Raw genomic sequence first — 15,556 nt, forward strand, 5'->3', positions numbered from 1 at the left:
AAGCTTTTAAATTGACAAAATAGCAAGGGAGAGATTTTTTTTTTTTTTAAATCAAAGCTGCAGAGGCATTTTTGAAATCGATAAACAGAATGAGAACGGAAAGAAAGCTTGACAGAAAAAGTGGCAAGAGATGGTGGATGGAAGTAGTGGAGGGGGCTAGGAAACACATTGACAAACACAACGCAGGGTCTTCAGCATTGACAATGTCACCCACAGCCCGAACACTCAAAGCTTCAACTCACCAACAGCCAAGGACTTACCATGGACAGCGAGGCAGTCAATATATGCTGGAAGGTACACAGCATAGACTTTCTCAGCCATGACTCCGTCTTGTTGCTATCCCACAGAAGCCTCTTCAATCCAGCCTTGTTGCCACCACTCCAAAAAGGCATCAAAAAGGTTCGATTCCAACCTGAGATTCCAAGATTCCAAAATCCAAGGTTGGTGCATTTCTGAAGCTCAGCAGAAAAGAGCTTCAGTCAAAAAGCTGCAAACTCACTGGCCGCATTAGGAAAGATGAGAATACACTCCAGGACCGTAGAATGCAGTGATTAAACCAATTTTTGAAAAAGCCACAAGCCAACTGTGATAACCAGAGGGGTCTCCCTACTCTCAGCTCTCACCACCATGTGAGGCCCCCAACGTCACAATTTTCTTTCTTATCAGATTCCAGAATCTGCAGCACTTTGTTCTGCACTTCTCACTTCCCATCCTCTGCCTCTATCTTTGCCCTTCCTTTCCCCACCCGATTCTCATCTGCCAGTCAACTCCTCCTCACTCCTCCACCCATCGCTTGCAAGCTCTTGCATACCCCTCTCTCCCATCTCTTTATATTGACTATTCCCTCTTCTCTTTCAGTACAGACAAAGTCTCCATCGAAATAGTCCATTTCCCTCCCAAGATGCTGCCCGGTCCGCTGAAATCCTCCAGCAAATGCAGTCTCTTGTGGCTCCGTGATGTTTGTCACTCACATCGTTATTGTTGGGTCCTCGTGTGGATATATTTCCTTAAGTGACAGTGTGGGTTTAATCCTTCTATCGTGCTCTTTATTGCATGATGACTCCAACCAAGGAGCAAGGCCTTTATTGACCTTGCAGAAGCTTTTAGCTCGTCAACCGGAAGAAACTGTGGACTCTCTTCCTCAGATTCAAATAGGCACAGATTTACCTCCGCATTTCATTTGCTTCATGATGGCATGGGGACTGTGGATCCCAGTAACATCAACCTCCACAAAGACAAGTGTCAAACAAGGCTACATTATCTTCCCAACACTTCTTTCTCACCACAATGCCACACCTCACCTCCAAGAAAAATCCTGCAAGAATGCAGCTAATTTCACAATTAGCACAAAACTATCCCACTTTCTGCAACTGATTAGTATAGATAAGTGATAAAAGAATCAGAGGAGCGGGGCGGCATGCAACACAAGATAAGCTGCAGGTGAATGGAACAGTGGCCCAGCAGTAGAGTTACTGCCTTACAGCACCAGAGACCCGGGTTCGATACTGACCTCGGGTGCTGTCTGTACGGAGTTGTACGTTCTCCCTGTGACCATGTGGGTTTTCTCCGGATGCTCCAATTTCCTCCCACATCCCAAAGAAAATTTACCCTAGTCGCTAGCATGGAACTAGTGTGGTGGTGATTGTTGGTCTGCATGGACTTGGTGGATTGAAGGGCCTGTTTTACACTGTATCTGTAAACTAAACTAAAAAGGTGTATAGGAATCGAACTGTGATCGTTCAGTTGGGGGCTGGTATGTATCCAATGGTCCATCATAGTAAATAACACATATTCAACAGGCAATCTCAGTGAAGAATGGTATCAAACATAACTGTATCACTGTCCTGATATCTCTTGCAACTGCAATGTTGGATCTCATTTTAACAAACTTCCCACTGGAATGGAATTAACCCTCTGAAGCCATTTAACCCACACCAACTACATTTCAGAACCAATATCAACTCAAACCTTCCTGCATGAATAAAATGGCCTCTGGCTATAAAGCTTCATGGCTAGACCTCGTAGCTTCTCATATCTTGGAAATTACATATTTAAGGGCCTGTCCCACTGTACGAGGTAATTCAAGAGTTCTCCAGAGTTATTCCCATGTTTCGAACTCGGAGAATGTCCGTAGCAGGTCCGTAGGAGTTCGTGGATGTCTCATAGCGGCTTGTACGAGTAAAAAGTAACCATTTTTTTCGTCACTAGTATTTATTTTACTCCTGGACATTTTTCACAGTGTTGAAAAAACGTCACGAGTTTACCGGATTTCCCGAGTACCTACCGTTACTCATACGAGCCGCTACGATACATCCACGAGCTGCTACGGACCCGTTACGGACATTCTCCGAGTTCGAATCAGGGGAAAACTCGGGAGAACTCTTAAATGACCTCGTACAGTGGGACAGGCCCTTAACTAGGGCAGACAATAATAATGGAGTTTGCTTCAAAGAGTCAACTCAGCCCTTAATCAATTAAAATGGATGCTTGTAGATCAGGTCTGCAGATCTAGCACAGAACTCTTGGTCCATCTTGGTCCCTGCCCTCCTATATGCCCCCAAGACCTAAATTACCTGCAGCAGACACCAAATACCACTAGCGCTACACCCATAAAGCCCTTCAAATACATAAAGGATACAATAACCAACTATATTACCCTTTCCCAGACCAATAATACCAATACAGATGCTCCAGTACATCGCATTTGGGAGGCCACATCATTTGTTTGCCCACAACAGACACCATAGGAGGTGAAGAGGAAACGATTTGAGGAGATACTCAAATTCGCCCTGAGAATTTGGAAATCACCATCGACCCATGGGGATCTACAGCCTGTGATCAAAGTGAAAAAGAAATAGGTTGATTCTATTGAGAACCTCAAATCCATGTATTGCATTAACAATTGAAGTAGGGCAATACTTCAAAACCTATCTAGCCAGCAGTCCTTGTCAGGCACATCTGCCCCCCTGTGTGGAAGTCGGTGGTTTCACACTCACCTGAGAAAACAATAAAAAACTGGAGGAGAAGCAGGTCACCCTCAATCCCAAGGGAACTGACTAAAATGAATCGTTTAAACAAAGCTAAATCAAGGAAAATTATAAACGGTTAAGATTCATGATGTTTGTGCCAGAATGCACAGCGCAGTCAGAATAAATTGCCCCTTAACAATTCTTTGACTCTGTTAAATAGAAGAAATGACAGCACAAACAAAGAGAGAGATGAGTTCAACCTGTGCCTTGGGGTGGAAGATTGCAACCTTCACGTGGTCCGCCTTGTTTCGACTAATGTAATCAACTCGACGTGCACAAACAGAAGATCAAATAGAACAAGTTGTCCTACAACTTTAGGCTGTGCACGCCACATGAAAGAAGGAGAACCTGTGCCTTAACAGAACAGTGGAGAACAAATTAGAAATGATTTTTCCAGAAAACTTGACTTGTAGAAAGGAAGAAAAGGCAGCATCCTTGATAAAGGATGATAAAGTAGAGTGCAATAACAACAGGACAAAAATCAATACTTAGTGTGGTTTTCATTCGATCAGGTCATTATTTATTAATAGAATGTCTGTGTCACTGATAAGCATAGCAGTATTGCCCATTCCTGAAAAACCCTAAGGAGTAAGCTACCAGCTTTAACTCCAATTGTCATGATGCAACTCTGTCCACAGGGTTATGAATGCATGTTTCATAATTAAGACCATATCAAGAATTCATAACAAGACGATGCGAGACTTGTAGGGGCACCTGCAATACAGTGCACCCACATGCACGCTGGCATTGTCCTTCATGGTGCACATTATAGAGGTGACCTGGATGGTGTCATTGGAGCTGCACAGGAAGAGTATCCTATCCGCTTTCTCTTCACTATGTCTTATAGAGTATAAATGCCACATAAAGGCACAGTGAAGAGAAAAAGGGCAGTCACTCAACACAGATTGCCCAGCATCTGAGCCGCTCTTGCAGTCAGTCATTGATCTGTACAGCATGAGCAAAAGGGCCTCAGCCTCACTTACCCAAGTCAAGCATTATGCCTACTACCTGATATTTGTCTGCATTCATCTGCTTTTTTTATCCAAGTATCGATCCAAATAGCCTTTTAATGTTATCATTGTTTCCGTCTCTACCACCTCTTCTGGCTGCTGGTTCCATGTAACCACCACCCACTGGGTGGGAATACATGCCCCCTATAATCTCCTTCAAATTTCTCTTAAAAATAGCGGTCAGGGGATATGGGGAGAAGGCAGGAACGGGGAACTGATTGGGGATGATCAGCCATGATCACATTGAATGGCCGGGCTGGCTCGAAGGGCCAAATGGCCTCCTCCTGCACCTATTGTCTATTGTCTCTCCTCTAGCCTACTCTGAGAAAAAGACTACTTCTAAATGCCCCATGCCATTCCTCTACGTGTAGCATAATGTTTGGGACACATGGCTTCCCAGGTCTTTGTAATTGCTCATGCGTGTTTAATTGCCTCCTCAATGCAAGTATAAGAGAGCTCTTAGCACCTACTCTTTCCTCCAGACTTTCCAACACTTTTGGAACCTTTTATTGCTGTTTATCAACGTGAGGACCAAAGATGTGCCAATGAAAGTCAACTAAGCCATTATGAGACCGAGAAACAAGAATAAAACTGTTAGAGGCATCAGCCAAACCTTAGGCTTACCAAAATCAACTGTTTGGAACATCATTAAGAAGAAAGAGAGCACTGTTTAGCTTACTAATCGCAAAGGGACTGGCAGGCCAAGGAAGACCTCCACAGCTGATGACAGAATAATAAAGAATATCCCGAATATTCTATAATAAAGAAAAATCCCGAAACACCTGTCCGACAGATCAGAAACACTCTTCAGGAGTCATGTGTGGATTTGTCAATGACCACTGTCTGCAGAAGACTTCATGAACAGAAATACAGAGGCAACACTGCAAGATGCAAACCACTGGTTAGCCACAAACATAGGATGGCTAGGCTACAGTTTGCTAAGAAGTACTTAAAAGAGCAACCACAGTTCTGGAAAAAGGTCTTGTGGACAGATGAAGATTAACATATCAGAGTGATGGCAAGAGCAAAGTATGGAGGAGAGTAGGAACTGCCCAAGATCCAAATCATACCACCTCATCTGTGAAGCCCAGTGGTGGGAGTGTTATGGCCTGGGCATTTATGGCTGCTGAATGTACTGGCTCACTTATCTTCATTGATGATACAACTACTGATGATAAATGCATAATGAATACTGAAGCGTATAGATACATCCTATCTGCTCAGGTTCAAACAAATACCTCAAAACTTATTGGCCGGCAGTTCATTCTACAGCAAGAAAATAATCCCAAACATACTGCTAAAGCAAGAAAGGAGTTTTTCCAAAGCTAAAAAATGACCAATTCTTGAGTGACCAAGTCATCACCCAATCTGAACCCAATTGAGCATGCCTTTTATATGCTGAAGAGAAAACTGAAGGGGACTAGCCCCCAAAACAAGCATAAACTAAAGATGGTTGCAATACAGACCTGGCAGAGCATCACCAGAGAAGACAACCAGCAATTGGTGATGTCCATGAATCGCAGACTTCAAGCAGTCATTGCATGCAAAGGATATGCAGCAAAATACCAAACAGAACTACTTTCATTTACATGACATTCCTGTGTCCCAAACATGATGGTGCTCTGAAATGGGGGAGACCGTGTATAAATGCTGCTGTAATTTCTACATGGTGAAACCCAAATGTATAAAAATGGCCTTTATTAAAATCTGACAATGTGCTCTTTAACCACGTGATTTCTTCTATTACAAATATCACATTGTAGAGTACAGAGCACATAGACAAATAAATAAATATATGATGGGTCTTTGTCCCAAACATTATGGAGGGCACTGTATTATTTGACTCTCATCAGCCCAAGTCTGGATGTTTTCAGCACAAAGGCACAGACTAATTCACTTTGAGGAATTGTGAAAGGAATTGAACAATCATCAATGAACATCCCTACTGGTGAAGGAAAGGTCATATAATAAACTAGGTCAAGAAAACTACCTGACGACACCCCTGAAGTGATAATCTGAAGCTGAGGAGAGGAACCACCAACCAGTTTCCTTTATGCAGGTACGACTCTAGTTTTCACCACGATTCCCACCAACTTCAGTTGAGCTCCAGAGCCTCTTAACTCCAGAGTAAGATAAATCCGACCTTTGGTGTTAAGGGCTACCACTCTCACATCAGCTCAGTTGTAATTTGCCCCATTGAATCAATGCTACAAATGTATGGCTGTGTGGTCCTGTTAAACCCTGGACAGAGAATACATACACAGACCTTGAATAAGTACAGCATGGCAGTACTTCCAATGGCACCTTTTTAACACAATGAAACTAATTGGGCAGCAATAAACCAGACTGGACTCATCCTGAGTTTTGTCGACTGGATGCATCTGGAAAATAGTCCACATTGCCAGTCACATGTCTGTATTGCAATTGTACAGGAACACCTTGGTAGGAGCCACAACTAATTGTGCAGTGCAAGCCTTCAGCACTATAGCCAGAAAAGACATCTGGTTCCACAGCTTTTGCTTTGTCCAATAATTTTAATCATGCCTGGAGGTCACATAGATTTCCTCTGCCAATGGGCTTAGGAGACACCAAGTCAAATCATTCACTTGGCATGTCTGCCTGAACATTGTTGCAAATTAGTCTCGGCCTTGGCTAGCCATGGGGACATTCTTGACGCCTCATTTTTGGTTATGCCCAATGTTGCCCCCTGCTATGAATTTCATGAATGGCAGAGCAGGAATAAGGAGCCAAATAGCCTGCTCCTCCTTCTGCTTCTCATGTACACAAAAGGCGCATGTTCCTACTGCTGTTTACATTCAGCATTGATAAGTTTGCTCAGAGCCATCGTTCAAACCTGAAACCAAAAAGATAAGGAAAAGGATAATGTCCTTTAAAAGTGGTGTTCACTACAGAAGAAATCACCACAACTTGCCACATGGAATGGATTTTGGGTGTTTCTTCATTTGTACGTTTTAGATTACTACTAAAAACAGATAGGATATCAGGTACACAAAAAAGCTGGAGAAACTCAGTGGGTGCAGCAGCATCTATGGAGCGAAGGAAATAGGCAAGGTTTCAGGCCGAAACCCTTCTTCAGACCTTGCACCTAACTGAATGAATCAGTTAATTAATAATGATGCATTCAAAATTCATTGATCAATCTAAATTTTAGAAAGTTATGGTAAGTTACTGCATCTTTCTGACCACACCCCATACACACATCTACCTACTAATTTCTAGAGTATCTTACACACAACTGCCACGGAGAAAATCATCAGAAGCTGCAGGGGAATGAAACAAACCACTGCCAATAAAAATCAATTCAGATATATTTAAAGACAGCTGGTATAATATTTACCTTTGCTCAGAACCAATACAAAATTTCCAAATGAGCCACTGCTACCTGATCAAACTCCAGTTTGGAATGAATAATATTATCACAGAGTTTTTTTGTAAACAGATCATTCAAATTGTTGTCTCATTCTTTTAAACTAAAATGTGAAGCTGGGTTACTTCCATCCAAAGCCCTGCCTCGTATTTTCCTTTCCTCATCCCAATTCCATTCCAAACCTCCTGCCCTTGTCCAACAGACCACACTGACACATTCAATTAATGTCCAACACAAGTACACAGGAACTTGGTGTCCATAGGGTGATTTCACGAAAGGTCACTGGAGCGTAGATCCGCACCCACGTGACCGAAAATCTCAAGTGGAGGACATTCTAGACATCCGGTACATGTTAGTGGATGGGAAAACACGCACTTTCCCACCCGTCAAAAACATAGAAAACGGCCATTCCCACATCTCTTCCTGACCCCCTCACCCTAGCGTCCCTCACCTTGCCCCGGAGCCCAGCACCCTATCACCCACAGACCACTCACCCTAGCACCCTGCCCCTGTCTCACATTCCAGCACCCACACACTCTTCACCCAAGAACCCAGACACCCCTCACCTCAGCACCGTAGACAGTACCTCAGGACTCGGCACCCACAGACCCCGCACCCTTCCCCTACCCCAGCCCTGCCCAAGATCCAAACACCCACCTATCCCTCACCCCAGCATCCCACACCCTCCCCTGGATCCCAGCGCCGCTCTCTCCCAGATCCCAACACCTCCCCACATCAGACCTAACACTCACCCACCCAGCACCCCTCACCCTCCAGGATCCCAACACCCCTCCCCCCTGGATCCCAGCGCCGCTCTCTCCCAGATCCCAACACCTCCCCACATCAGACCTAACACTCACCCACCCAGCACCCCTCACCCTCCAGGATCCCAACACCCCTCCCTCCTGGATCGCAGCACCGCTCGCCACCCGTTGACCCATCACACCTCGCCCTTCGGATGCCAGTTCCCCTCGGCCCCGCTCACCTCTGCGTGAACCTGCGCTTCCAGACGGTGCTGCGGCCCTGACACACCTCCTGCAGCTTCCTGCACGTCAGGCAGATGCTGACAACGTCCAGGTGGTCGAGCGACGGACAGCAGAATATCTGCTCCAACACCTCCTCCGGCAGCGCCATCAACCCGCCGCGGCCGTCCCCGTCTCCATCCTCTAGCAGCGCCATCAACCCGTTCCCTCTCTCCTCCTCCAGCGCCGCCATCTTGCTTGTCATCATGCCCAAAGATCCAATAGTGAGCATCTGCGCAATGCAACGTGCTGACGTGTAGTACACAACGGAGCGGAACGTGGGACATTCCTTCGTCCATTTTAGTAACCCGACCCAACTTGTATATCCCTCTCGCAGTGTAATCAGCGTTGCGGGGGAACAATGTGTGTGTGATATAGGGTTAGATTCATAATTCTGTTAAATGTTGTTAAAGATTAATATGTTAACAAATTGTGATTCTGTTATTTGTCTTTTTTTATGTTTTTTAAAACTTTTCTTTTTAAATGGCTCATGTGCCGTGTTTGAGTTGATTTTTTTTTATTATTCTTGTACTCTGTAATTCAATCTAATCACACTGTTCACAATTGCGGTATTTTGAAAACTAATAGCAATATGAAGATTCCAATTGCTCTACTCTTTGAATGTTCCTTAATGATTTGTTGTGTCGATAGAATTGTTTTTCAACAATAAAATGGGTGTTGGATTTGATGGCCTTGCACCCTGCTTGAAGTGGCAGGAAACGGCACTTGAATTTGGTGGCCCTGCACCCTGCTTGAAGTGGCAGGAAACGGCACTTTTGTTTGGTGGCCCTGCACCCTGCTTGAAGTGGTATGAAATTACACTTGAATTCAGTGGCCTTGCACCCTGCTTGAAATGGTAGGAAACTGCATTTGAATTTGGTGGCCTTGCACCCTGCTTGAAATGGAATTTCAAGGAATAGCTGTGAGTCAACTGGTAGCCCACCAGCCATGAGTGAGCTGCCAGCACATCAGGCTTGAGTGACTGAGCTACCACCCCAAGAATCCATTTGGCCCACAATGTCCATACTAGCCCTCTGGAAATCAGTCCCTTCAGCCCACAATACCCATACTAGCGCTCCAGAAAGCCCCCTCCCACACTGGCCACCAATATTGGAATTAGTGGAGAGGTGGAATATTATGTTGGGGGACCAGCCCTCCCGTGTGAACATGGGACCCAATGGGTCCCACTTAGTCTAGTATTATCTATGTACTTTGTGTTTACAGGCCTGTTATGCTGCTGCAAGTAAAAATGTCATTGTTCCAATGTCAGTACATTAAACACTCTTGACTCTTTTGACTCTTCTCCTGCACACATATGCAAATCTATGCTGTATATAAAAAACAATAATAATTGCAATAACGATTTTTAAATTTAATTTTTCCATTTTGTTTCTCAAACATTTAAAATAAATTTACTACAGTAAAAGTTTGATTATCCCACATCCATGGAGAATGAGGAGCACTGGTCAGCCAGTTAGTGTAGGGTTAAGTGCGTTTTCTTTTCATAAACGCTAATACTAAAGATTATACAATAAGGGGAACAAAAGATAGTATTCTGCAATACTTACCCGTGAATTGTAATCTATTTATTGTCATGAGCAGTGAGGCACTTTAAGTACAGGTGTAAAACACTCTGCAGCATACAGTAGTTTGAAATTACAGTGTGTGTTTAGATCTAAATTTTCAATCCCGTAATTTAATGTTTGTGTACTGCACTAATGCTCTTCTGTCTTCAGAAGGGAATCTACAACATCAACACTGGATGTTAATGCAGTTACAGTGCCTTACTTTGTTATCTTATTGGTGTTCTCAATAAAAACAAACAACCTGCACAATTATTTATTTCAATGCATTTCAAAATTGCACTCGGCTCTTTTTCTCAAATTCTTTTCACTGGTCATGACCTGAACTTTTAGGAGCTTTGCATTTTTGGACTTTCCTTCATGTTGGTACAAAATTAATACATATTGGCATCTTTTAATACTTCTCTATCAACAGTTTCCCAGTCATTCCTCTGTCATATCTCTTTTTGGAAACAAAAGTAAATTGCATTGATGCCAATTGCGTTGGTGAGATGCAGGTGCAAGTTGTAGAAGCACGTTAAAGCAAATATCAGATGTCTGATTGCCTAAAGCAGTGGTTCCCAACCTTTTTTTAGCTCATGGCCCCCTTGGGATCTTTTAATTTTTCTGTGGCCCCCCCTGACATTATTAGTGGAAAAAAAAGTACTTCAATATTATAATACCTTCCATAAAAATATCAGTGTCTATTAATTGCACATATATTCTCTTTTATTCTATTCCACAAATATCAAAAATATTTCAACTACATAGATTTAAATTTATTAGAACTGAAATTTAGGAGGCAACAGGGTGGTAGCTCATTGAACTTGTTGCCCCCTAAATCCCCAAGTTTTACTGTGGCCCCCCTGAAATTTGCCATGGCCCCAGGTTGGGAATCACTGGCCTAAAGCAAAGCTGCCTTTCCTCTGGAAAATTGTTGATGATGGCGTGCAGTTGTGTTCCTTCCTGAGCAGAATACTAGAATTCTTCTCACAGAAAAGGACAAGTAATTCCAGTTCTTTTCCCACATCTGCCCAGGATGATCATGGCTGGTCAGACGGGTTGTTGACTTTCCTCAGAATCCTTATCTGATGCCGTGGCTAGTTCACGATTTGGCACAATTTGATCACCAGTGGAAGTGGGACACAAAATGCTGGAGTAACACAGCGGGTCAAGCAGCATCTCTGGCGAGGAGGACGTTAGGATCGGAACCCTTCTTCAGATTTTCATACCAGCATCCGTCTTCATCAATTCTTCAACTTCCTATTCTCCTAGTCTCACAAATGGGTTTGGATATTCAGCATCTTTAAGTACACCCAGATGCCTATGCGTCTTTCTTTTGGATGCCACAACTGCTTTTGCCTCCACTATCATCCAGACAGCACATTGAAATCTCAACATTTACTATGTAAAAAATATTTTCTCTGACACTTAGTTGTGCTAAACAGCTTTAATCTTTGCCTCTTGGGTTTTGACCTCTCTCTCCACGGAGCAGTTTCCCGCAATTTAAATAAACCATCTATATCCATCCCCATTTTAGTTTAGATTAGTTTAGAAGTACAACGCGGCAACAGGCCCTTCGGCCCACCGAATCCTTGCCGACCAGTGATCTCAGTATCTAAACTATCCTACACACTAAGGACAATTTACAATTTTTACCAAAGCAAAATTAACTTACAAACCTGCACATTTTTGGAGTGTGGGCGGAAACGGGAACAGCCAGGGAAAGACCCACACAGTCACGGGGAGAATGTACAAACTCCGTACAGACACTACCCACAGTCAGGATTGAACACGGGTCCCTGGTGCTGCAAGGCAGCAACTCTGCCGCTGCGCCACCGTGCTACCCCAAAATAACCCTACTTACATTAGTCCTATGTTATCTCACTTTCGCATCCACTCTCAACACCTTAGGGGCAATTTACAAAGCCCAACTAACCTAGAAACGCACACATCTACAGGATGTAGGAGGAAACAGGTGCACCCGGAGGAAACCCACGCAATCACAGGAAGAACGTGCAAACTCCACACAGACAGCAATCGATGTCAGGATCAAACCCGGGTCTCTGGCACCGCGAGACAGCGACTCTACCAATTGCACCACTGTGCCACCAAAGAGAAAACCCTGGCTAATTAGAGTAAGTTCACATAGGAAATAAAAATAAAAATAAGAGGGGCAAAGAAAGAACATGATTAAAGTGACAGCAAATGTGAAAAGGAATTCAAATATCCTTTGAACAAGGAAAGGATTGTAAGAAGAGTTGCACACCCTGTCAGAGGTCAAAGCTGTTCATGGAGGCAGAAGGGGGATAACAGAACTAATGTCAATGGGTGATCAAAGAACGGCATGGACTCAGTGGGTCGAACAGACTGTTTCTGTGCTATATCTTGCATTCAATCAATCAATCAAAGGGACTGTTTGGTTTACTCCAGCTTCTATTTTTTACATTAGAGCTACGGAAAATCGTGTTTGATTCAAAAGATAACAAATTAGATATTGTTGAGAGTTAAAGGAAACACTTTATGCTGTGGGGGAGAAAATGGTAGCCATGCTGGAATTCAAATAAAAATACACCACTGTGATGTTTGGTGGACTGTGTGGGGTGGGAGGGCCCATTGCTCCTCCCGTGCAGCAGGTGGCGCTGCACAGGACAAAGGGAGATGTTTTTGTATATAGTTTATCCCGTCTGTAGCAAAGATCGTAGAGGGACAAGATAGACCACTCCTCGAAAAACGCGTAGTATGACGTGTGTGACCGTCGACGCCATATTGTTAAGCATTTATTGGGCTGTAATGGCGTCCTCAGCTAAATCTACATCTCACTGCTCCGCTATCAACTGTTCTAATCGTAAATCTAAACGACCAGAGCTGTCATTCTTTAGGTTCCCCAATAAAAAAGAAAGGTAAGAATATATTATTATAATTTTCAGTCGATATTCTGTCGTGAAAATGTTATTTTCTGTTCTCCCATCAACAGCCATTGGGAAATGGGTTTGTCGGTACATTATAAAGTTATTAGACTTATGTTTAATAGATCTTTACTTACCATAATAATAAAGACAGTTTTAACACTTCTGTACATTTTAGGTTTTGTTCTTGTAAGGGATTTATTTCCAAAATATGGCCTGCGGACACATTAGGCCCAGTGGCCACGGGATTTTTCGAGCTCAGATTCGTGTCCGAGAATGCGGCGGCTGTTACCTATTATATCCCTCGAATTGTCGAGACATCACAAGCAAAGATCACAAGCCCGCCGTGATCACAAGCCCGCCCATTCAAATATTATACAACTCTGCTCTATCATCTTTGGGTGCAATGGTGGGTCGGGGGGTTAGGCGGCGGCGGCCGCAATCAAAGATACGAGAGCAGCTCTGCTCTATAATCTTTGGTCGGAATGGGACGGCTGCGCGTTATAATGTGCTATCGTTCCACTCCCTCTCCCCCTTCTCCCTCTCCCCCATCTCCCTGTCCCCCTGCTCTCCCTCTCCCCCCCTTCCCCCTCTCCCTCCCCCCCTTTTCCCCTTCTCCCTCTCCCCATCTCCCTCTCCCCATCTCCCTCTCTCCCCCCCTTCTCCTCTCTTCTGTCTCCCCTCTCTCTTCGATCTCTCTCTCCCCTCTTTTCTCTCGATCTCTCTCTCTCCCTCTCTTCTCTCGATCTCCCTCCCTTCCCTCTCTCCCTCCCTTACCTCTTCGTGAGAGTTAGCATCTCTGCTATGCCTTGGGTCCAAAAGAGGATAGAAAGAAAATACTTAATGGTCTTTGTAAGAAGATTTTAATAAGCTCTTCTACATTTAAGGTAAATTGACATATTAGAGGCAAAATACATCTTCAACATACAGATCTCCACACAACTGAAAACAATTGCATTTAAGTGATATATCATCCATTGTTCAGGCATGTAGTTATGATCATCTTTCTTCTTATTAGTTAATCCTAAATGATATCTCCTGTAATTTCAGATGTCAACAGTGGGTCCAGAATACTCATCGACAAGATCTCCTGCACCGAACTGCAGAGTATTTGTCAAATAACTGCCGTCTTATGTACATTGTGTGAAATTGTGATTTGTTAACTGCACAAAACTAATGCAAATGGCGATACATGCCTGCATTTGGCCCATACCCCTCTAAACCTGTCCTAACCATCAAATAACCTAACAGAACTGTCATACGAGGAAAGATTTAAAAGACTAGGCTTGTATTCACTGGAGTTTAGAAGGATGAGGGGGATCTTATCATATTGTTTACAGTGTACTATGTTTACAGATTCTGTTGTGCTGCTGAAAGTAAGAATTTAATTGTTCTATCTGGGACAAGCTAGATGCAGGAAAATTGTTCTACATGACAATAAAACCCTCTTGTTAGATGCAAGGGGATCTTATAGAAACATCTAAATGAATAAAAGGACTGAACAAGCTAGATACAGGAAAAATGTTCCCAATGTTGGGCGAGTCCAGAACCAGGGGCCACAGTCTTAGAACAAAGGGGAGGCCATTTAAGACTGAGGTGAGAAAAAACTTTTTCACCCAGAGAGTTGTGAATTTGTGGAATTCCCTGCCACAGAGGGCAGTGGAGGCCAAATCACTGGGTGGATTTAAGAGAGAGTTAGATAGATCTCTAGGGGCTAGTGGAATCAAGGGGTATGGGGAGAAGGCAGGCATGGGTTATCGATTGGGGCTGATCAGCCATGATCACAATGAATGGCGGTGTTGGGTCGAAGTGCCAAATGGCCTCCTCCTGCACCTATTTTCTATATTTCTAAAACACTCATCCAGCAATCCTCGAGCCCACCAGCTCATCCCGTAGTCAATTCATCAGCTTTTCCATAAGAACTTCCATCAGTTCTTGCAAAAGAATGACAATCAGCCAATCTCGATTACCCTCAGCCCATCAAGCAGTCCCTTAATTCGCACAGAAGTCTGAACTATTGAATGCTCACTGCATCTCTTTCCATGTCAGCAAGTTAATATCCAGCTGCATATGAACCATGTGAAAAATGAATAAATAGATGCATGTGGTGCAGTGATTTGTGCAGCACTATAGGCCTGGAGACCAAGAGGAGTTCACCATTGAACGGAGTTTGAACGGGGGGCTTGAGGCCCCCGACCGAGGAAGAACAAAAGGAAGGGACTTGAACTTTATTTCACCTTCCATCACAGTGAGGAATGTGTAGGAGTCACTTTGGTGAATGTCCGTATTAAAATGTGTTTTTGAGTGCTGTTGCTTTTAATTGTATGACTGACCTGGCCAATGAAATTCCTCGTATATTGCAAAACATACTTGGAAAATAAAATCTGATTATGATTCTGAAAAGCCTTTCCCTTCCATACTCTTTCCTCTCTTTGATCTTTTTGCAGCTGACTGCCTTTCTGTACATGTTGCAAGAGATTGTCGCGGCATCCAGCATCCTCGGAGAATGTAGAAGTAAAGGCAGTTTTAAAGATGGTTATTTGCCTCAAAATTGGGTTATTGTATCTCCAGAACCTCCCCAGAGGCTCTGGGAGACACAAGGTTCAAGAGGGAACACAAAAAGCCTAATTAGGAAG

The 15,556-nt window shown here is 43.6% G+C and overlaps 1 protein-coding gene and 1 long non-coding RNA gene across 2 annotated transcripts in view; one reads left to right on the forward strand and one right to left on the reverse strand.

The window, feature by feature from the left end:
• fbxo21 (F-box protein 21) overlaps positions 1-8,657 on the reverse strand; it is a 30,346-nt gene extending 21,689 nt beyond the window's left edge. Inside the window, exon 1 of the mRNA XM_055655610.1 lies at positions 8,413-8,657. Within this exon, the coding sequence (XP_055511585.1) occupies positions 8,413-8,657 (245 nt within the window). The remainder of the gene's footprint in view (positions 1-8,412) is intronic.
• Positions 8,658-12,695: 4,038 nt separating this feature from the next.
• Positions 12,696-15,323, forward strand: LOC129709331 (uncharacterized). The gene is made up of 2 exons (XR_008725501.1): positions 12,696-12,914; positions 13,971-15,323. It is a non-coding gene; the product is annotated as an uncharacterized LOC129709331 (long non-coding RNA).
• Positions 15,324-15,556: the final 233 nt, after the last annotated feature.

This window comes from Leucoraja erinacea, chromosome 25 (genome assembly GCF_028641065.1).
Source record: "Leucoraja erinacea ecotype New England chromosome 25, Leri_hhj_1, whole genome shotgun sequence".
NCBI lineage: Eukaryota > Metazoa > Chordata > Chondrichthyes > Rajiformes > Rajidae > Leucoraja > Leucoraja erinaceus.